Genomic DNA, 23,849 nt, shown 5'->3' on the forward strand with positions numbered 1-23,849 from the left:
TAAAGGAATGAAGTTCCCCGTAACTCACTAGTGGGCTGTGATTGACGTATCGTCATACCAGTGTCGCTATTTGTTCTATATGACTATATAAAATTAGTGTGCACTTGAGGCTCTCATATGCACACTAGTAAGTTATGATTTAAGGGTTATATATCGCAAATAAAAATAAATAATAACTAATATTCCTAGCGATTTTCATGTAATAACTTACTTACCTATCTTAGATTTTGCTGCGGTACCCTTTGATGATAAGTACACATTTTGACGTTGGCATATAAAAGTTCCTTTCGTGATGTAACACTATAGTTTTCTTGGTTTTAAACTTTTTTTTAAGGTTCGAGACCGAACAAAATGTTCATCGAAATTCGATCGTGAAAAACCTTTTTATTCAGTGAGCATTACGGATATTTGTCTCCACTAGTGGGTTTTAATTGTTAATTAATTGTTATATTGTCATATAGCGTCAGAATATATTCTTTATATAGTGCCATACGTAACTCGCTAGTGAGTTATGATTTCGTAAAGGCAAATGTCAGTTACCAGTGCTTAGATATTGACATGAGATAGGATACGGCAAATAAATTACTGGTAATGTTCCAGGCGACTTCCATATAATAACTCACTCACCCATCTTACGTTTTCATGAGGTACCACTTAATAATAAGTATAGATAACTAAAATTTGACGTTCTCGGTACCAGAAAAAATATCTATCTTGATGTGACACTATAGTAATTTAACTAGTTGTTTAATAATATACGAAAACTCGAACCATGTGATAATAATTAAAACAATACCAACAAAATCGGAACATTAAAAAATATTTAGTTTTTATTTACGATAAAAAAATCTTCATCATCAGAGGCAAAATTGGAACTGCTACTACCAGAAAATGATCGTTCGTCTAGATTAATAATAAGTGATAGTACTGTTATATCAAATGTATTCTCTTTTCTCCCAGTATGTGTTATTCAGCTCTTACTCTTACTACGCAGCCAAATGATAATTTATTCTTTTCTAGTCGATACATTTGGTACACTTTTACTAAATCTAGAATGATTTCGTGCATTATCCTTTCGAATTTCGGCAGCAGTTTTGTTTTGTAGTCGAAGCTACTGTAATTATCCGGTAATTGGCGTTGACAAAGTTAGAACACTGGCAGGTAAATGGGTGGGTTTTGCCATTCTTAGTATACGAGTGGAAGCAGGTAAAATACTAAGGCATCTTCTCTCTTGGTTTGTAACCGACCATGTCGTCGCAAATCGTATCGACTATACCTGCCTATCATGTGGTACTGCTTTAGAAATAAGTTATTCGTGATATGACACTATAGTTTCTTAGGATTTAAGTGAATTATGTTGCTTACACCTCACTAGTGGTTTATGATTGATATAGCGTCATAAAGTTTCATGATTTATGGTTTGTCGAGTGTCATGTGTAACTCACTAGTGAGTGACGATTCGTATAATGTCAGCTACCATCTATATAGTGTCATAAATCAGGAATAGAGAGTTGTTATATATACGGCAAATTAATTACAGCGTCATAGTAATATACAAGCGTCACGTAAAAAACTAAACCGGCCTACGGGACGCTTAATTGAATATTCCTAAGCGGTTTAGGTTTTCTTTCGCCCCGGCAGAGGCTCAAAAGTAGGCGTCCCGGCGTTCTAGAATTCCCGAGATATCGATTGAGGCTCTCGGGCGATGTCCATTCGAGGGACGCCGCGTCTAAATTATGCGTGAGCTGAGTATATGCGTGGCAAGCGCGTCAATCCTCCTATATACAGCGCGGGGAGGAGGACAAAAGTGCTCGGAAGGGCGGCAAGGGGAACGGCGACCGCGAGGGGGGTCGATGGGGGTCCCTGCTGCCGGGCGTCTTGGACGCTGCGAGAGACCCACGGGCAGGACTTTCGCGTTCTCTCGCTTTCCATCGAATTTCTTGTTCGGACTATGGCAGGACCGGGCCGGGAAAATGGACGAAGTATTTTAAAGTTGGTTTGTGGTACAGACGTTGTATTCTGGGCATCTTTTAAAAGTTGACGTTATGCATAATTCCAAAATCCATCTCTCAATGTCTAGTAATAAACTCAAGAGAAAGCAAACAACCTTACCCTCTTCGACACCATTTCCTTTTCTGTTGCAGCCGTTAAACATATCTTAACTAAACTCTGTTTGTTATCAGTTTTGTCTTGCCTATTTTAATTTTTTTTTCTGTCTAATATCTTGCTTGCAACTGCTTTTACTAACTGCTAACAGCAACTAATGCAAATGTAGAAGTCGTGAAGTTGATTTCTGTTAATGAATGAATAAAATGTTGAACACTTATATACCGGGTGTTTTCTAATTGAATTTTGTGCTTTTTAATTGAACGTCAATAATAAAATAAATAAAATATATTCTCACGTATTGATTCACGGATGGAAAAATGTGATGACACTATATTCCGGGATATCATCCGTTCGCTCGTTGAACTCCGACTGGAATCCTGCATCCGACTGGAATCCTGCAAATCTTGCATCCGACTGGAATCCTGCAGACGTTTCGCCAAAATCTCACTTGGCATCTTCAATGCTCGCGCTCCGAAAACACTTCGAACACTCCAGTTCCAGAGTGTCATCATATATATATATATATATATATATATATATATATATATATATATATATATATATATATATACATATTTTTCTTATACTGCCGAGAACGTGTAAAGTGGATTACTATTGTTTGTATATAGTCTGGCATGAAAGATATAATATTTATATTTTGTCAGTAGGAACCTACTGACTAGGAATAGGAAATTTCTTCTACCACGTACTACTAAAGCGCCCTCTGGATCAAAAAGGAAAAAATATTGAAATTCCGCAAAACATTAACTGACCGCAATTCCTGATATCTTTAAAGATAATTCAGATCCTGCTCCTTTCATCGAATGATATGGAAAGTGGACGTTGCCAGAACGTATAAAAAATGCCGTTCTCAAAACGACCAGTAAACATCACGTACTGATATCTCCTTGACGAAATTATGTCAACTGATAAGTGACAGTTGCTAATTGAGCCATCTAATAGTCATGTCATGTCTGTTGAGCTTAACATAAACTGTTTCAGAAAATTCAGTTCATCAACAGAATATTACAGATCGATGTGATCTATAACTCACTCGTGAATTGTAATTGTTAAAGTGTAATACGTAACTCACTAGGGAGTTGTGACTCACATAGTGTCATATGTCATTTACTAAGTTAGATGATGTCTTCAGTTTAAGAGTTATAGGCCAAAACTGTGATATAAATTATTGCCAATTTTCCTGGTGACTGGTACAACCTCGATAATAAGTAAAATTATTATCTGGAGAAAACGTTTGCTTGAGTATAAAAGTCTTCATCTTCTTGATCTTAAATATTTATTTTATGTACAAACTAGCATCTACATGATATTGTAATAACTGAACGTGATAGTGGTCAGTAAAATGTTATGAATACTTTAGTAACCTAAAACATTTGGGAGTGAACGGCTTAATATATGACAAACATCTTTTAGGACGTTTTTGTGCTGTTTAGGCGGAGTACGCTTTTAATCGCTACGCTTTATTAAATTCATCAAGGGTGAGGTGGGGCGCGGGGCGAAACACTGCGAGGCGAGAATGGGCTCTTTTTGCATATTTTTCAAATTACTTTGCATACTTTTCGAATCTAAGAGACGACCATTAACGTTCTGCGGAAGAAAAGTCTCCATACTTTTCTTATTAAAACGTGTCAAAAATTTCGTATTTGTTTATTATAATAATATACATCGCTAAATATGGTCGCTGTTGGCGACTCACTTACACAAAACTAATAGTAATAATAGTAAGATATCTAATATACATCCCTCATGCTAAACTACTTATGCTATAGTACGCATTAAAACTAACAACCGGCCGAACGAAAAATATTGAAAAATTACTGGCAAATTCCCAAATTCCCACTGACGTCGTCATAGGGGACCTGGTGGCGTCATAGGCGACCTGACGTCATACGGCGTTCATGATTACCTAATCTTACATCTAAATGGGTTAAGTCACCACAAACGCCGGCTGTTGATCAAATTGCACCACGAACGATGTCATAAATAGTTTAGTTTAGTTAGGTAACTTACTTTTTTGGATATCTTGAGGCGCCAAGGGATAATTGGAAAATCAAATTAATCTTTAATAATTGCTTATTAATATTTATTAGGCCCCAATACGTTTTCTGACCTACTCAAGAAATTTCTGAGTGAAATATGAAATTGTATTAAAATATTTTTTTTGCTAAATCTAATTTTTTGGATCAATTTTAATGCAAGTGGTAAAATACACCTTTCCACAATACCATAAAAGATAGAATTCAGAATTGGGGGCCTCAAAAGAACACTAAATTGTCTAACGGGTTGTGTCACTAGGATGGACTGCTGGTTAATCATATTACCACGAAAAGAACACGATATGGACGTCTGGAAGTCAGCAGTTTATAGAATTTCAATACCGCTCAAAATGGCAATCTTGAGTCATTGGAATTATGATTTCAATAAAGGATGTTGTTTTCAGACAATTAAAAAAACCAAAGAGTATGCCAAAGAGCCATGGAACGTGCTACGCTGGGGACATTACTGATAGATTAAATACCAGAAAAAATCATTTACAAAAGAAAACAAGAGAGAGCAAAAGTAGCCGACTCCACAAAACGTTTATCAATGTTGAAGTGGCGAACTCCAGATATATGGATTATAAAAATAACAAAATGCATTTAATTTAATTTATATTTGGTGGAAGGCGAGATCGTATTCCGTAAAATTTTAATTACATCTCCTGCAAAAATCAATGATTTCAAGGATATTTCTGCGTTGTGCCTTCAAACAATTCAAGATGCAACATTCTTCTTTCCTCTACTTCTTCCTCTAAAGCTAAAGCTTTAATTACACTAACTTCGGTTATCAACCTTTCGTTCAATTCGTATTATACATATATTGATATTTCGGACCTTCAATCTTAAAGACTTGGATAAATCCATAATGGCGCCAAATTGTGAACGAGACCAACTGTTTTTTATCCAATATCGATAACTCATAGGAAATAAGAATACCAGGCACAGAGAGTAAGGTAACGGCCGTTTCGTTATTGAAGATTAGCCAAGATGACAATGGCGGCCAGAAAATGAAACGAAAAAAAAAGTTATAAATATTTTTAGCAAAACTAGGCGTTATTATTATTAAAGAAACTCAAATTTTAACCAAAATCGTACGTAAAATATAATGGACTTATATTTCAACGCATGGCACATCACCAGAAATAGTTCGACATTCAAACAGATTTAGCCTTGGTCTGTCGGTTAAGGCGTCTGACTAGAAATTAAATTCTCTATGGCAGCGTAGGTTCGAAACCCATTGTAGATAGACTAAGGCAACAGAATGGTATTTTTCCGAAAAAAAAAAGAAACCAGTTTTTATCAAACCAAATAGGTTAAGTTCATGATGTCTGTATACACTTTTACTTAAAAGAGTTATTTATAAATACTCGGACAAGAGCAACTAAAGTAATTTAATAATATGTGGTCTGAACAACTAATAAATATTATTTGTTACGTATTCGAATTAAATTAATAATATACGAAATACAGGGTTTCTTGTACTGATGCATATCAGTTCCATCTTGTGCAAAATGCTAACATAGTAATATTTACAAATTTGAATGGCAGGAGAAGAATATCTCATAGACCAGCTCAAAAAGAAATTTGCTGGTTCTATGATGGTTGAGAGATGCATATCCTCGCAAGCGCTGCGTCGTTTGTTCTTTATTTATGACACTGTGAATTCTGCAAAATACAAATTAATTTTACAAGAACAAGATGAAATTATTCACCTACTAGAACGAGCAATCATATTTCAACGGGATGGAAATGAATGCCATACTTGGTCACAATGGTTGGTTTTCCATATTCCTGCATAAACGTAATGTATCACGATGAATGTAAATCGAACTTCCATTCCTCCAAAAATATGTCCATTATCATTAGTATGATCAGCATGTCAGATGTCATAGCATGACGTCAGAATATAGGAACGGTTCTTTTAATAATAGTATTCTTCTTCTAGTAAACAATATTATACTCTTTTTAAAATAGCCTTCAAGTAGCCTTTACTTATCTCTTTAAAAACAATATTATTAAAATATTCAACGAATATTATTTTTTTTAAAGTAGTCTGAACTTATCTCCGATTTAGAGCTCATAGCACCTTCTAATTCTAATTGGAGAAGTTTGATTTGGTCAAACTTCTCCAATTAGAACCATTCCAGGAAAAAACTTCAAGAAATTTGGAACAATCTTTAATTTAAATCTTGTAAGTTTTAAAGCGTAAATAGGACTGTACTCAATGATAGCAACTGTTAATAATTTTTCAAAAGGCAATTAATGTGCGCCAGACCCTAATCGACAAAACTAAGGTAATGGTTGTGAGTAAAAGGCCGAACATACGTGCAAACATACTCCCGTAAGATAGAGCTATTGAACAAGTTAGAAATTCTAAGTACCCTGGCTGCTTCATAACTGAAGAAATGAAAGAAACTACGCTATAATTAAGGCCTCAATTTAAAACTGCTTAAGTTAATTTCGTATTGCCATATACAAAGCCAGCAAGCCTAACACTATTATTAAAAATGTCACGGACCTCACATACCACCAACGCAGAGTTCCTAAGAAAAATGACCAGAGAAAGGGGGTTAATAAATATTAGAAATCGCAGCAAGGCTGCACATCCTGGTGAATTTTTCGTAGCCAAAATTAACCAAAACCGAGAAGGGTTTTGCATGATCGTTGAGGGGTAAGCATCTTAAGAAAGACTTTGGCAACTATTTTTTGTTTGTTTTTATTATTATTATTATAGTTGAAATAGGCAATAAAAATGGTTGATTAGTAGCCATTATGTAACAGCGGCTGGGCTCGTTATCCTTGCTTCATATGCCACCGTCCTGGGATGAGAGCAAAACTGAAATTTGTTTGATCCAATCCTGGTCACCGACACCTGCCATACATTCTTCCTCTCCTTCCCCCTTTATCGTACGATCTCCCTTACGCCCCCCGCTCTCTCTCTACACCATGCATGATTGAGGGCGCGTATTGAAATTGAATTCGTAGCCAACGTTGGACCAGCCAGGCGAGCGGTGGGCGCACACACGTGCCCGTATGTGCCAGTTTAAGCGAAATATTATACACTGCTTATCAAATTTGCTCTTAATCCAAATTTTTTTGATTTTTTTTTAATAATTTAATTTGTGTTTCTTGCATTACTGTCGGGCAATATTTAAGTCGACGTTTAAAATTTCTTGCAATTTCTGTTCTTCAAAAAATAAAAAGAAACGTTTACAGCGTTAAAAGTTTTTCAATTTAAGGCGAATGCGCCGGGGTATTTAAATTACAGAAATCCCCATTTTAAAACTAACCAAAACTATTTTCCGGGGATGCGGTGTGATCGCAGTTTTTCGTGTTCTCTTTGCAAACTGGCAATATTAATTATGAAGGCCGTTGGGCGATTATTGCAAAGGTTTTCGTAATACATCGATAATTGCTCAATGGAAAACTTTTAAGCATTGTTTAACGGCGAGATAATTATTTTGGAGTAATGGATTTCAACTTTCGCTGCGAAAACTGCGCACCCGTATGGTCAAAACACTTCTGCGAAATTTAATAATGGCGCCGCCAGTAATTAACTATGCGATGTCTTTTATCTCAGAAATACTTGTGTTGAAGAAAATATTTTTTTACATTTTAAGCGAGTAATGTAGGAATTATTTAAAAGAACAAAAGTGTCAAAAATTACGTTATGGTTAGGAACACAAAATTTCCATTCGTTGGGTATGTTGTTTTTGTTTTTCATTTAACTGATTTGGGAGCAAATTATTTCGTTACAGGGTATAAGTTTAAATACTATTATTTAATTGTCTTTTTTCGTAAATTTAACAACATAAACAACAACAGATGATTCACCGGAATACGACCTGAATATTGTAAATCTTACCACATTGTAATTCTTGCGCCGTGCCGACTACAAATAGGTTAATAAGAATTAAAAAGCCTCGTGAATTTTGATTTGCCAAACAGGAACAGTGTGAAACTGACAAAAATGATATTTTTGTACAGAAAACCGTTAATATCGCAAAAACTTCAAGCTTTGGCTATACATAAAATATTCCTAGAAAACAATTTTCTAGAAAAGTCTTCAAATTTTAGTTGTATATTTATGCATGAGGTAGTTTTTAAGTTGAAGTTAGTTTTTCTTTTAAAAACAATATGAAATAAAAACGAAGTACAGTATTTTCATTTATATTTTCGCACACAGTTTTTATACAAAACTGGTATGATTTTTTCTCTGTTATCTTCTGAACGTGTCAATAAAAACAACTGCAGTCTGTGTATTTCTATTTCTAGATGAAAACCCTTCTTAATCCCATTTCAATAATATATAATATGATATTTTTTTTAGCCGTTTTCGAAATAACTCGAGTTTAGTATTCAAAAGTAGAATTTAATAATCAACATCAACATTTCCTTGGAAAACATTATTTATAAGTTTTCATGGCTCCCTAACAGACATTAATAGTGTCACGACGAGTTATTATACTTCCTAGAAACACGACGCTTTTATAATTGGGTTATTCGGAAGATCAAAAACATGGAATAGCTAACTTTTTCCAGACCAAGAAATAGGATAAAGTTGGTTTGTTTGATGAGACAACAACAACTATGTTTGGAATTCAGTTGTAAGAATTAAACTGCGTTATTTTGATAGTAAATTTGATTTCAAGAGTAACAGAACAAAGTTTTAATTTATTTCAATTGCATACGCCATAAATTATTAAAAAACACCATTTTCACCTCTACCAATTTTTGCCAATAGAACATTAAACGCTTATAAGATGCAGCAACTTTAACATTATCGTAAAATCATTGGAATCGTTTTTTGAGGAAAATTATTTGTTACTGCAATAGTAAAGCGACCTTCACTATTGCAGGGATGTTCAACAGCAAAAAATTAACAAGAGCGGTAAAAATTCAATTGAGTAACCCATCCATGGGACTTAGATAGCCGCCTTATAGCCCTGATTTAAATCCCCTTGACCTATTCTTATGGAGTTGCTTAAAAAATAATATGGGTGACGATGAACCAGAAACTATAAATATTTGAAGAAAAAGAGTTGAAAACTAATTACTTATACTTAACAAAACTATTCTGATTTGTTGTGAGAGCAATCACAATTAAGTTAAGAAAACAACTTGTTCAGCTGCAGAGCAAATGATGGAGATTAAGTTGAAAATTTGCAATCTTAAGTTACTTTTGGACTTAAATATATACCCAACACTTCTTATTCCAAAGCAATGTTGATGTTGATTATTATGTTCTACTTTTGAATAATAAGCTCAAAAACGGATTAACCAAATAATGACAAACTATACATTTTTGAAATTTTTCATCTTAATTATTTTAGACATTTAAGGTTTTCATTTGTATTTTGCATAAAATGTTATTGCCTATCCACTTTAGTAGACCCAGTAAATTCAACTATTACCAAATTCAACTATTACCAATCCAACTATTACCAAATTGCGTAAAAACCTTTTAATTTTTTAATTTTTATTTCAATGAAGGAGAGGCACAGCTATAGCTGACTGAACTGAGCTGAACACACAGTGTATTTTATTTCTTAAATAGAATATAAAAATCCAATTATTTAAGTAAACAGATTTTGCCACTTTTACATAAAAGTGGCAACACTGCATACTTGGAGAGGTTGAGTTGAAATAAATGATTCAAATAAACGTCGTCGATAAAGAATAACGTTAAAAAATGTAAGCTTTCTCCGTTGTACGCTTTTTTATTTTGTATTATTATTATATACAGTATTATCTAATTTTGTGGAAAGATATTAAATATTGAGCAGTTTTTTTTGTATTTAAAAATTGAATTGCGTTTCCCAAATTCTTAGTCTTGACGAATGAAACACTAGAGACAAAAAGCAACCCTTTTTTTCAAACTTCGGGGTTTTATTTTTATTTTGTTTAGAAGTATATAAAATGGGCATGAAATTTACTAAAGTTTGGTAAAAACTTTAGTGATAAGGTATCAAAACGAGGCGATTAGTCATTCTCAGACATGCTTCTTAGTATCGCTTCAGGTAGGAAGCAATAACGGCAAACCAATAAATGAGGGGAGCCATAATATGCAAAATTCCATAAATCCTTTCGCGTGCAAATAGGTTAATTTTGATTTGCCAAACGTAAAATGGCAAAAAATAGAATAATCTTTAGAGCCATTTATTTCACACGGTGTTCAATGTTCAATTATCATTTTAAAGTCGGTAAGAGATAGGTATAGGGGAACTTGAACAAAATTGAGTTATTTTCTAGCCGAGAATTTGAAAATGAAAGAATGTGTTATTTTTTTTGACCTATCCTATATGTTCCATCTAAATTCGCAATCTATCTAAATATACTAAGACTTATCAAGAGGCCAAATTGCTTAAACATTTATGAAATTAGGTAGGACGTCATAGCAAATACTGGAAAAAATCTGTTTTATTTTTTGGGAAGAACCTAACAACGAAATTTTATATAGGCGTGGCATTTAAAGTAAGCAGATTTTGCCATTTTTATATAGAAGCGACAACACTGCATACTTGGAGGGATAGAGCACTATCAATGTCCGTACAATTGGATGTAAATCTGTTGATCCGTTTCCAGATATTTCACATTCGATATGGTGGTTTTTAAGTTAGTTTTTTTTTTCAAATGAAACAAAAATAACATGTATTATCTTAAGTACATAATACAGTGATATCAAAAAATTAAAAAAACAATAGGATCGTTCTATCGACAAAGAAAAATGTAAATAATTGAAAATTTTTGTTTTTAATGCTAATTTTATTTATGTGAAGTTATTAAATTTTGAGTAGTTACTTCTTTTTGTTATTTTCGACATGTTGGATGGTTTTGAATTGAAAAAAAAATGTTATTTGAAATTCTTGACGAACAAATTCTTGCCAAAAAAAAACTTTTTTTTTTTAATTTGAACAGAGCTTTAGAAGGAAGGTATTGTAAACGAGACAATTAGTCGTTCTCAGACAATCTTCTCGGTACCAGGTAGATAGCAATAACGGCAACTAATAAGTGAGGGGGCGAAAAATTCGAAGTGACCATTGCCAATAATATACGAAATTCCATAAACGCCAATGTCTTCGTTATCGCTATTGTTGGTGCAATTTGAAATTCCACGATTCGGTCCCAAGACGGTAGCGTTTTCTACCTGTCTAGGATTTTAATTGATCCTGTCATTACGTTACTCTGTATATGGAAATATCGACGAGGTCAAGGTTATGAAGGGGACACTATAAATGTTCATGAAATCGTCTTTTAATGTGCATTGACCCCCCACCTTTTGCTTTTAAACGGGCATCGTTGGTCAAGTCCGTCGGTTTTGTTTTCAACACCTCGTAGGTGAGGCACAACAAATTTTAATCAGTCGTGCTTAAGACGTCTTTAGCTGTGGTAGAAAGCAGATTTTGGCAGCACGTTGTTAAGGTATGCAGATATATGTTTAAAATTACTTCTTATCTTTTCAAGCAAAGTAAATTTTATTTAAATTATTTAAATAGTGTCTGAATGAATTTAGTATTTTTCTATTATCAACGCTGATTGTTTTGCTTTTTTTATTTTAATTCAACATATAACACATTTATATATTATATCATCATTGTTATTAAAAAAAATACTCGATGCTTTGAACTTTTTTTTTTGAACATTTGTGATAATTTTTCAAAAAAAATTACATCTTGGCCTCCAAAAGAGCTGTCTGAATGCATTTATTATTCGTTTTTTAAATATTTTTTTTTACTTTAATGCATTATATACAACATATTTTTATAATATATCCTCAATTTGCTTGGATTATATTTTATCCAGTCGTGTATCGAGACTGAAAAAGACTTGAAAATTTAAGAAGACTTAAAAAGAATCTAAACGCAATTTTTTATTTATTAAAAAAGTCATGTTAAACTAGTCTCGCAAAAGTTCTCATCAAGTTCCATGTATTTTACTATAAAACTTAAAAGCTTAATGTTTTGGAAAAAGCTGCAAACCGTCTCGAAAAAGAGGGTTTTTCTTTACTTAGCTGTAATATTCATATCTACAAATTACCATTATTTTAAAAAAATAAAAGCATAAATTGCGAGGAAAACCTGGATGTACCGGGAAAGTCTGTACTTTATTTTCTTAAACAAGAGCCATAGAGTGAACAGCAATTTGATTGTTTAAGAGTTAGCATTTGTTTACTGCATTTTTATGCGAATTTAATGACTGACTTTAATGTTGAGTTAATATATATTTACGATGAATGACTAACGTCAATATAAGTAAAGGAATAGAAGAAAATAACTTATTCGTATTTAACATTTATCAAAATTTATTGACACTAATTTGAACAATAACTCGATTGCAAAAGAGCTATAAACATTTTTAATATTCATTCATAGGAAGACCTTTATTCAACAATAAGTTTTAAATAAAGAAAAACACACACTTGTTTTACTAGTGACATTTTTTCAAAATTTAATCGGGACTTAAGTGAAGTTAGAAATTTTTAGACATGCAGTGCAGAGGTCGGTGTCATCTAAGTTTGAATGTCTTAAATGTCCAAAGAAATTGCTTGAATAACTACATTTTACTGTGAAATCTCAATTACCATCACGAACTCGTGCTTAGAGAAATCTAATTGCTTCAAAAATGAATGGGCGGCTATGGCGAAGAAGCAGTCGATAAAGACAATTAACAATGAAATTCGTAAAAACAATTTAGCCGTATTTGTCGTATGAAAATTTCTACGTGCAGAAATGCCATATAGTAATCACTTTCTCATCTTCCCATTCTCGTTAGTTACCGGAGGATGTAAAGCCTAAAATTTCACTTCGGTTTTTCCAAGAATTTAACACGCCTAGGAGACACACGTTATAATAATAAAAGTTCGTAGGGAACAGATTGAACCTACTTAAGCCACTTTCGTTGTTTGCCTTTGAATAAAACAGTAAAAATAGGAATACAAAATTTAAAAATTATACATAAAGTACGTTTTTCAGGAATTAAATTTGTAAATAAGAGTCTGATCGATCAAGTGGGCTAGATTTTACATTTATTTCTGTTTCCAATGTCCTGATCAGGTAGTAGCTTGAGGACTTCCATTTTGTATATCGTTTTCTGTCTTGCTGCAAATTCTTTTACTTGGGATAACGTACATTAGTTTTTCACGGTGCTGAGCCAATCGGAAATTTAACTAAATCGGTCAATATTGTTGTTATTGGAGAACTTATGACTGTGATCCTTTAGTTTGATTATTTTTATTATTGTACTTAAAATAGATGTATTTATACTAATTTCATGCATATTATAATTCATATTATAATTATTTTTTGTCACAATTTAAAAATTAATCCAATAAACATAAGTAAATAAAACGCATACACGAATGGGTGGATATTAATGCTATACTGTACCAATGTTATTAAAATTTTATATCTATTAAACATAAAAGACCCTAAAGCAATAATATGTTCTAGTGCTTATCTCGATAATGCCTTTGCTTCTCTATTTTCCTTTTTCTTACAATTTTCTAGAGCGCTGTTTTCATTTTAAATATCTTAAAAAGATCTCCATACTTGTGAAATGATTGTTCACAAAAGTTAAGTGACCTAAAAGGCGCTTGCTTCTCTGCTCAAACGTAGGTACAGCGTATAAATACTATAATTTTTACAGCATTTTATAGTCACTAACAAAAATGTCTATGTAAACAAATTTTACGTTTTTACCGTATCCAATTCTAAACTCCTCATTACATTCTCCATTATAAGATACATACTATTTTTTAAACTAACGATACAAGACAGCACCTTAAAGTTATTATTACTCAACAAGTTTAACTCATCAATAATTTCTTTTGCTTTCTTGTGTACCTCTTCTTTCGATGCCGGCAGTCTCTCCCCATATCTTTTTGTTCACAAGTTCTTTCGACAAATTCAATAGTTTTTCCACTCTTAAAACATGCATTTATTATTGTCATTTTAGAAATATAAGCTACTTTTACTTATGATTCGGAGGGCTACTCATTTTGTTATAGCTATTTGTTTTTAATGTAAAGGCCGATTTTAAAAGTCTTTACTTGGCACAAGGCATTACAGTATTTTGGGCCGTAATCATTCGTTTTATATTCTGTCCTAACTGTTTCCCCTAGCCAAACCTGAATAACAATCCCATTCCTACCCTTAATTGGAAAATCTTCACCATTTAACGCGCAATACAATCAAAATCCCATCACCTCCACAATGAAGCAAGCAAGGTACTTGAAAATTCAAAAACTTAAAAATTGGTAGTTGTAGTTGTAGTTTATTCGTAAAAAAAGAAATAGAACTTGTAAATGATAACCTGAAAATATCAAGTACACCAAATACTTCTCAGCTCCATAGTAAACAAAATGCTTTGACAAATTGCTTTAACAACTTTGCATTAAAAGTAATGTAACTTAAGCGTAAGTTATAGAGCATTTAATTCGCAATAATATCGCAGCACAGTTTACACTATGTCTTTTCATTTTCAATGACTTACTGTGGTGTTTGTGCTTTGCTTATTTGCTTCTTTATCAAATTATCACCGAAGTCAATATTTTGGTTAGAGGAAGGACGGGTAGGAGGAAAAAGTCTTCTCTACTTATCACTATTTCTTAATGATGAAACGTTCGTTATCTATAACTCGTACTAAAAAGTAAAATGGTCTTCAAAATGATCCGAGTTCATGATGCGTATTCGTATCTTTCATATTCATTCATTTCAAAAATTCTTCTGCACTTTCAATATGGATTGTCTTCCCTTTTAAAATTAATTTCATTTGCATTTTAATACGATTTAGATTTAAATAAATATCTATATTGTCAAAGTGTTCGTTATAAAGTCTGACCACTTTCAATAAAGCACAATTTTGCGTTGAGTTTCTTAATCTGAATGGGATAAAAAAAAAGTTTGGTGATGATGCAAGTGTATTCATAAAAACTGTGGTCTATCCATCAAACCGAGAAATAATCTGTATAAAAAGATTACGCCTGTAATAGCTCTTTTACCCCGGAGGGACGGTGTTATCTTGTTTTCGAAAAAGAGTCATAATCGCCATTTATGTTGGGAGAGAGAAAATTTGAATATTGGTTTTGTGCCTTTGTACCATCAAAGTTAAGTTTGAATAAAATAAAGGCATAATAGAGCGTTGATAGAAGCATAAATTTTTGACTTCCTTGCCAAGCATTGTTTTTTTAGTCCATCTGTACCTATATGTATTCATAATTTTACAGTTAAAAATTTGAAATTTTGTGTTTCTAGTAAAAGTTTGATAATTTTCAAGATCTAGAAACAAGATTTTCACTTTAACAGACACCTAAGCGGTAAATCAGAAAGTAGCGCTAAGAATCATCTGCGAATAAAACAGACGTTTCCACTTAGTAGTCGAAACAATTTTATTTTATTTTCCATTAGTTTAAGAGGTTTATAGCACAATTTTTCTGGGTTGTCATGAATATGTAAGGCTCCATTGTTCGAAGACAATAATGTCATTCGATTGGGAAAATCAGACATCAAAAAGATATCCGCCGACATTCCTGCTTTTCATTTAAGAGCCGTTAATTTTCTTTGCGTGTGTCGTACACCTACGCGAATTCCTCTTCCCGCAGAAAATAATTATTTTTTCAATGAGCGTGTGTTTTAAGAAGAATACAATTAACTACTCGTTCAGGTAGTAAAATGTCGCCACTTTATGCTCCCACAACAATCCTTAGAAATAAAGGATCGCTATTAAGGTATTTTGCCACTATATCGGCTGATAAGACAGTGAGAACGATATAACTTTCAAACTGCTTCATGTAGGTACATAGCCATGTGATATTTGACTCGCTTAATTTAGGCACCTCCACGAAACTATTTCTCGGAAAAATAATCCTAGTGGGAAAAAACTTATTTTAGGACAAGCACTTTTTTGCAAAATTTTGAAATCAACAATTCGAAAACAATTAAAAACTCACAGGAAGAAATAAACAGATCAGTAAATACATTTTATTTATAATTTCTTGGATTCTCTTCATTTGTACGCCGATGACACTCAAATATAATATATCAACTGCCACTAAGTTGTGATAGACATAAACCTGACAATAAATACAGGCAAATCCTGCTTTATACCTTTTGTAATGACTTAATCTTAAAATATTATACCATTGTAGATATTTTAGATGAACGATTTGTGTTATTTCAACTTTGCAGATATCATTTAGCAATCATAAAAGATTTTAAAAAACGTACCTACACAATATCAGAAAGTGTATTCCCGCTTCTTTTAAATTAAAAGATAAGCAAATTGGCTTTAAATGGAAAAAATGTGTAATGTACAATATCTGTACAAAAAAATTGGTTACCGAACAGATCTGCAAAATTTGTCTTTGCTATTTCGTTGCCTTATTTTACCTCTGCATTAAAAAACTAACCAAAACAAACAAGGATCCTAATCTCCATAAGAAATTCGTATTGCTTCAGCTAAATCGTTAAATATTTTGGACGCTACTCCAACAAGTCAGTACGAGCAAATGAACTGAAAGTTCGCAATGCGGAAAATAAAATGATTATAACAATATTATATTAAAGATTTAGATTTGCTCTTGGACTCTCCGGCTTAAAGGTCATACTACAAATAAATTGAGAGTATAGCCATATAGAATAACAATAACAATATTATTAAATTGTTTATTAATTTGTGCAGAATCACATTTTCATAAGTTTACCCTGGCACCTATTACAGAAAGTGATTAATGAAGCTAATAGATGTTTACAGAAATTTGTACATAATTTATATAAAATACAATATCTAATCTAAATATGTTATAAAAATCTAAAACAAACAAATCTTAGATGTAAATCTTGTTATTTTGGATTTTATTTTTTTGTTGTTGACTCTCATATATATTTTTATATATGCTTCATTTATTGCTTCGAGATGATTTTTAAAAGCACTTAGTGATGTTAACATTATGAATCTCTGCTCAAATCATCATCAAGAAAATTAGAAAAATAAACCTGTAAAAATGTATAAGATCTTTGGCCTATTTGGCCTGTTTCGTTTTTAAAATTGTTTATAACCGCTGTTTTAAAAAGAAACTGGCTTACCGTAAAACATTTCGATTCCCTAAACAGCTGGACCGAAGAGTAATTTCTAGAAACTTCAGTTAAATAAATGTAAATTACATTGGTCATATATACCAATTGATACAAGAAAAAATATTGTTTAATTTGCTGACCAATATCCCGCGGATTATTTATGCGGTTCCATACTTGGCTATGTGAGGTTGGCTTATATATGTGTCCAACAGATTCTACATAGATTCTAGATACACCGCGCTACATATTATTTCAAATTAATTAATTACGAACTTCCAAAATATCTCTTCAACAAAATCACTTTTTCCACTGATCTGAGTAGTGAATTTTAAGGAATGCTTTGCATTGAGAATTCCAGAACATCGAAAAGAAATAGACTTCTAAAACATCTTTTTTGATTTAACATTGTCGGTGTAAAAAGAATCATGGCGAATCTCAGTAAATGATCAGTTTTCTGTTTATAAAAAGTATACTTTGTGTGCTAATTTTACTAATTACTAATTTTACATTTTTTTACAAAACTTTTGGATTCCTCCTGCGTCGGTTTTTGCTTAGTCGAAATTGCTGACGTTTCGCCAGCATCCAGTTGGCTTCTTCAGAGCTTGACTGAAACTGAAACTGAAGAAGCCAACAGGATGATTGGCGAAACGTCGGCAATTTCGACTAAGCAAAAACCGACGCAGGAGGAATCCAGAAGTTTTCCCTTGAAAAATTATACTAATTTTACAGTTATGGATATAAACGCTGAGGTTATAGTTATATTAAGTTATGCTTTTAAAATTAATTTTCTCTTGCTCTTAATAATATTTTATTAAGTTTAAATTCATACTTGAACAGTGCTAGATGTCTGCCATCTAAAAAATGCAAAATGAAATTTTGTAGATTTGCCACAAAGATATATTTATTATTATTATTAAGTTTTCGACGTTTTTAATACTAAACGACGTGTTTCAGAGAGGACCTTAAAATGCTAGCCTACCTAGTTGGTATCATGCTGGTTGGTATTGCGTCTGCGCAATCGCCGAGCAGAGGTATATTAGAATCGCCAGTACCTGAGCTTTGTGCTCAGAGGACAATCCACGAAAGAACACCAGACGGTATGTGATAGTCAGATCTTACAGGGTTGGAAATACTTTTTATTACTAAACTCATTTATAAACCTAAGAGGTGCAATAATATGAAATATTCCCAAACCCGAAATTTGGTTTAGGCAGTGTAGGTGACTAAATTACCCATTTTTCAGGCTGGTATTTATTTTTGTAACGATGTTATAAGCACCGCAATGTTAATTGATTCTACCTTTACCGTATCTCAGTATTTTGAGATGTAGATGAAGGCCACCAATTATTTATCGAAATTTTTGAGTTCCGGTTTCGGTATATTTGTTTTTTTTTGCGTTGTTTGCATAAGTGCAAAATTGTCGCGAGTCTATTTTTAAAACACGCCGTTGTCGTCTATAACAACAAAGTGATTTAATTTCTGTTACAATGGACTACACAAAAAGTCTTTTACATATATAAAAAATATTTAATTTTTGTCGATTCTGTCAATCATTTAAAAGCTATTTCAAAAAATAGATTACTTGTTTTCAACATATTTTGAAATTTTGAGTATTCAGAGATTGTTTAGAAATGGTCTGACAATGCTGTTTTTCTGTTTTTTTAAATATTAAATTTGAGTGTCGTCTCCTTTTAACAAAATTAGGAAACCAGTGCTAGATACCTTTGCCGACCTCGGCAGCATCCGAATTGCATTTCTAGGAGGCTAACGTTTATGTGTTATACAGAGTGTTATTGATATGACATTATAATGACAGCTATGTGGCAGGCAATAAGTTTTGCCATGGTGCCAGGTTGCAAATAGTCTGTGAATATTGCAAAATTATATCGATTATTTTTTAGCAGAAACATTACTTCAAATTCAAACCCGAAGAAAACTTTTCATTCAATATTATTATTAGATTTAAACACATATCGAAATATGAAAAAACTTTATTATTATTTTTTCTATTAACACTGCAAAGGATTCGTGAATAGTCCTTAGCAAGAACTTACTTACAAAGGAAAGAGTGACTCACATTACTTGAATAAAATATCTATCAAAATAGTACTACAGTGTTTGATAAAAAAAATATTTTTATTGTATCAGAACAAAGTTTGTCATATATGTATATAAAGACCATATATGTTATTTAGTTTGATTTCTTATAAAGAAGGGTCTTATTACGCTATTTTCAAAAATATATAACATGTTTTGCATTAAGGCCACAGAGTTAGCTAAAAACAGAATCTAACTTAGCGTCATGGCAGCGTGTGTGACAGTTGTGGCATATTTTGGATTCAGAAATGCATAAAACTATGTTTTCAATTGACACACAGTTAGAAATAATATTTATTTCATTAATTTCATTAGAAATTAATTTAATAATTAATTATGAAATTATTTAATTATGAATTAATTTAATTATTAATTATGAATTAATTTAATTATTAATTATGAATTAATTTAATTATTAATTATGAATTAATTTAATTATTAGTTATGAATTAATTTAATAATTAATTATTAATTAATTTAAATATTATGAATATTGCGCTAAATGTTGGAAATGTCCTCCATTTTCCTAAAAACACAGTTGATGCTCGGTTTTTATTTATTTAAGGCTTCAGTTATCCTGCAGTCAGGACGCAAATGGTTAATATTGTGGTTCTTTAATTAAACCGTGAATCGTTTTCCAACATTTGCAACATGTTGATTGCTGGATCTTATTTTTCTCCAATTTTTTACAAACACCTTCCTTATTTAATGTTAACTAGTAAGTTTAATTTAAATCGATTTTAATTTCATCAATCAATAAAAGAGCTTTTTGAAAAGCAACCTAAATAACATAGTACAATATTTAGTCCTTTATCATGACATAAAAAAACCACCGCCTAGTTTTTCTCTCCATAGCTTTATTTCATTGAAATGTTGCATAAATACGCTTGAATGTAATCTTGTTCGTTGTGCTCTTACCTTTTCTGTGTATTTCGAAATATTCGCGCCTGGCCCTATTTGCATTTCTATAATTTGCTATATTCAACGACAATATTTCCAAACCATTATTTTTTTATCGAATATGCAAAACTATCACAGGTAAACAAAAGTGGCGTTGGAGTGAGGTAATGATGAAGCATAACCAACTAAGTGGCGATTTCAATTTTGATTCATTTTTACTTGAATCTTGAAAGCAAAGTTTACATATTTTTTGAAATTGCCGTAAAAAAGCCTTCCTATTTTTAAAATTATGTATGAGACTTCCAACTAAAAAATATAAAACTTTGATATTAATTAGTATATAATATTTATTTGGCACGAGCGGAAGCGAAGCGCTCTAATTGGACTCTATGAAGCCCATAAAATAACACCGACTAAAATTTACCTTTCTTCATTTGTTAAACTGTTTTTTTATTTGGGATTAGTAAATGTATATTTTTATTATTACTGAATACATTTGACAACTGTATGCGTTTCAGGTAAGGGATACTTCTTCAGTTGGAGGGATGCCTCTACCAAAGGCGTAGAAGATAACTGGCTGGCCGGAAGAAATTACTGTAGGAAACGGTGCATGGACCTCGTCTCTCTCGAGACCAGCGCCGAAAACGAATGGGTTAAGAAGCGAATCGTTGACGACCAGGTCAGTTTTTTTTATATAGAACCACACCAAAAGAAGGAATCTAGCCAAAAATCTCGTCTAAAGCCGTGGTGATTATTTTGCGGATATTCCAGGTGAAGTATATCTGGACATCGGGAAGAAAATGTGATTTCGCTGGTTGCGAACGCCCTGACCTTCAGCCCGTGAACATCAACGGCTGGTTCTGGACCGCGGTCCTTCAAAAATTGGCACCCACTACTCAAAGAGATCAGAACGATTGGTCCGAAAGCGGTGGTCTTGGACAACCTCAACCCGACAACCGGGAAGCACAACAAGGCGGTAAGTTGAACGTTTCGTAATCGAAACAAAAATTGAAGTCCGTAAGTGCTTATTAACCGGCAACGCTGTTCTCCAATCCTCTGATAGTGTAAACCCTGACTTGATGTTGATTTGCAAAAAAAGTTACAGCTATTATGACAGTTTAAATAGCTTTCTAATAATAAAATACTTAAAAGTTTTATAATATTGCATCAAAAAAGTTTTAGTTACTTTATCTATAAATCGTTTGACATTGGTTGCTTCAGTTTTTTTAATGCTTTATAGCGTTCTTAAAAACCTTAATAAATTTTTTACTTTTCATCTTGGGGTTTTATAGGTTACTCCGCAAAAACCTTATAAAATCTTGAAGTACCTAATAAATATTGTGCAGTTGGTAGGAAACCTAAATCAAGACAGCCTAGTAAATTTTTCATTTCTTAATGCGAGAGAGTAAAAAAATGTTAATTTGCAATGACGAGGATCATTAATCAGGGTAGACAACTTAAAGGTTATCTGAGAAAGTTCAGACGAATGGTAATTTCTGATAAATTCCGAACTACACGCCTTAAATTGTTTGTAAATTAAGGAAGACGAGTTTAGGGAATGAAAGTAATGTGACAGCGACATTACTACAGGTAAATAATTGTAGTATTAATTATTCTAAAATCAACTGAATAAGAATTTGCAGAGAAGTAAGAAAAATTTTAAAATAGAGAAATTTTAATAAATGCTGCTTTTATTAAAAAAAAAATCTTCGATTTAGAATACAAGTCTATTTGCCAAATTTTAAATTTGTCAATTTTAGTCTCCATAGGCGAATTATAGTTGTCGGCTCCACAGTGTTTTCTAGTTCGTTATCAGCGTCTCACATTCTTTGTTCTATGTCAAACACAAACTTTGTCCCATCTTGTAAATAGCTTACAACTTACTTTATTCTAAAAGTGGACTGGACACCATTTTAATTGCGTCCATACCAATTCCATGGGGTTTAGTTGAAAGTGATATGGCTGAAGGCGAAGTACGGTTATATTTCGTTTTGAAGCGTCGACAAATTTCTTACAAAGGGTAGCTCTTTTTTAGCATATCTTTCTGAAGTTTCTTCTTATTTAAAGTAAACTAATAAACGATGTTATTTTTTACAAGAAGTGGGTATTTTCCCGAATTTTCTTGATTATGCATTATCATTCTTCATTATCCGTATGACAGCCCGAGGATGAATAAGATCTTGCATTTGCTGGAAATTGTCTTTAAAAACATCAACATTTAACTTCATAATAGTCTTTTATTCCGGTAGGTCATGATGCCATGTTATTTTGATATTTTTAGAATCCTTGCCAAAAATAAATGTAACTTTTAAAGAAACTACTTATTCGAATTTTGTGTAGGTCAAAATATTTTTAGAAGACTTCCTTCTAACGATCTGCAACTACTACTACATTTTTTTATAATCTCAACTTGTAGTATTCATTTTTTTATAATGTTTTTGATATTTATTCTTAAAGCGGGTCAAATTTCCTATAATTTGGTATATATACCTCCTGAATCTAATGGTTTTCTACATTTTTATGAATAAACTCGGTGACAAATACGGACACCTAATTATTTCAAAGAATTTTATAATGGGATATCTGTCTTATATTTTATTTAATTTTGATTATTTTTTCAATGAATGATGGGACAATTTATAAAGATTTTGCATATTTAAATAAAGCTTTCATTAATAGTAAAAAATATTATTATGAAACTTGCCTTTTAACCTAGTAGGCTGTAGTTACCAAATAAGTGTTTATAATTGTTTGACGTTATAATTAAGAGTTTGACAAATGTGATTTTAGTCAAGCAATATCATTATTATTTAAGTTGAAAATATATACGGCTGCAACAAAAAGCAGATATTCTTGAAGCCTATAATAAACAATTGAGGCATCTCAACTACTTGTCTGCCTACCTGCCCCTCTGGGTACCCTTAACAAACATCAGAACTTAAAAAAAGAGTATACAAAAGTTTAAAAAAATATCACTTTATTTGACCACCCTGTATGTAGTTGAACGATAATTGAAATAATACAAAAAAATTAAAGATCATTTTACTGATAACAAGTTCTCTATTAAAACTTTAGGAACAGAGCATAGTTTTCAATTCGTTTTTCAATTACTTTTGGTTTTTTAGCTTTTACGAAGCTTTTTATAAAAACCTTTTTGGCAACTTGTGAAACGATAAGTAATTAACTAACTAACCAAAATCACCAAGAAAGAACAATTTTGCTCTAAGACACCGAGAAAAGTGATAAAAGTTGCAAAAGTGTTTAATATTTCCTGAAAAGCAAACCTGATTAACATGGCGTTCTTTAATGTAGCTGTCATTTTTATCTTTTTTTCTAATTGACGAAAATATCTACGTAAAATGGAAGCACACATTCCTTTAAAAATATGGTATCGTTCTTCTTCTAGGCGCCGAAGAGAACTGCCTGGCCATTTTAAATCAATTCTACAACGACGGGGTCCATTGGCACGATGTCGCCTGTCACCACGTGAAGCCATGGGTATGCGAGGAAAACGAAAACCTACTCAAATACGTCCGCCACTTAAATCCGACGTTGTCTGTCTAATTTTTCTGGATTATTTTTAATAGTACAAATAATAATAAACAACTTA

The 23,849-nt window shown here is 32.2% G+C and overlaps 1 protein-coding gene across 1 annotated transcript; it reads left to right on the plus strand.

Moving 5' to 3' along the window:
• The first annotated feature begins 11,446 nt into the window (after positions 1–11,446).
• LOC132696327 (uncharacterized) lies at positions 11,447–23,849 on the plus strand. The gene is made up of 5 exons (XM_060661086.1): positions 11,447–11,591; positions 18,197–18,339; positions 20,758–20,918; positions 21,011–21,215; positions 23,646–23,849. The coding sequence occupies exons 2-5, from the start codon at positions 18,210–18,212 to the stop codon at positions 23,801–23,803; spliced, it is 654 nt and encodes a 217-aa protein (XP_060517069.1). The 5' UTR covers positions 11,447–11,591; positions 18,197–18,209; the 3' UTR covers positions 23,804–23,849.

The sequence above is a fragment of the Cylas formicarius genome, unplaced genomic scaffold, assembly GCF_029955315.1.
Source record: "Cylas formicarius isolate icCylForm1 unplaced genomic scaffold, icCylForm1.1 PGA_scaffold_1__22_contigs__length_36826433, whole genome shotgun sequence".
In the NCBI taxonomy this organism is placed as follows: domain Eukaryota; kingdom Metazoa; phylum Arthropoda; class Insecta; order Coleoptera; family Brentidae; genus Cylas; species Cylas formicarius.

Coding starts and splice junctions, on each gene's coding strand:
- LOC132696327 (XM_060661086.1), top strand. CDS start 18,210: ATGCTAGCCTACCTAGTTGGTATCATGCTGGTTGGTATTGCGTCTGCG. Junction 20,919..21,010: donor AGCGAATCGTTGACGACCAG/GTCAGTTTTTTT, acceptor CGGATATTCCAG/GTGAAGTATATCTGGACATC. Junction 21,216..23,645: donor CCGGGAAGCACAACAAGGCG/GTAAGTTGAACG, acceptor TTCTTCTTCTAG/GCGCCGAAGAGAACTGCCTG.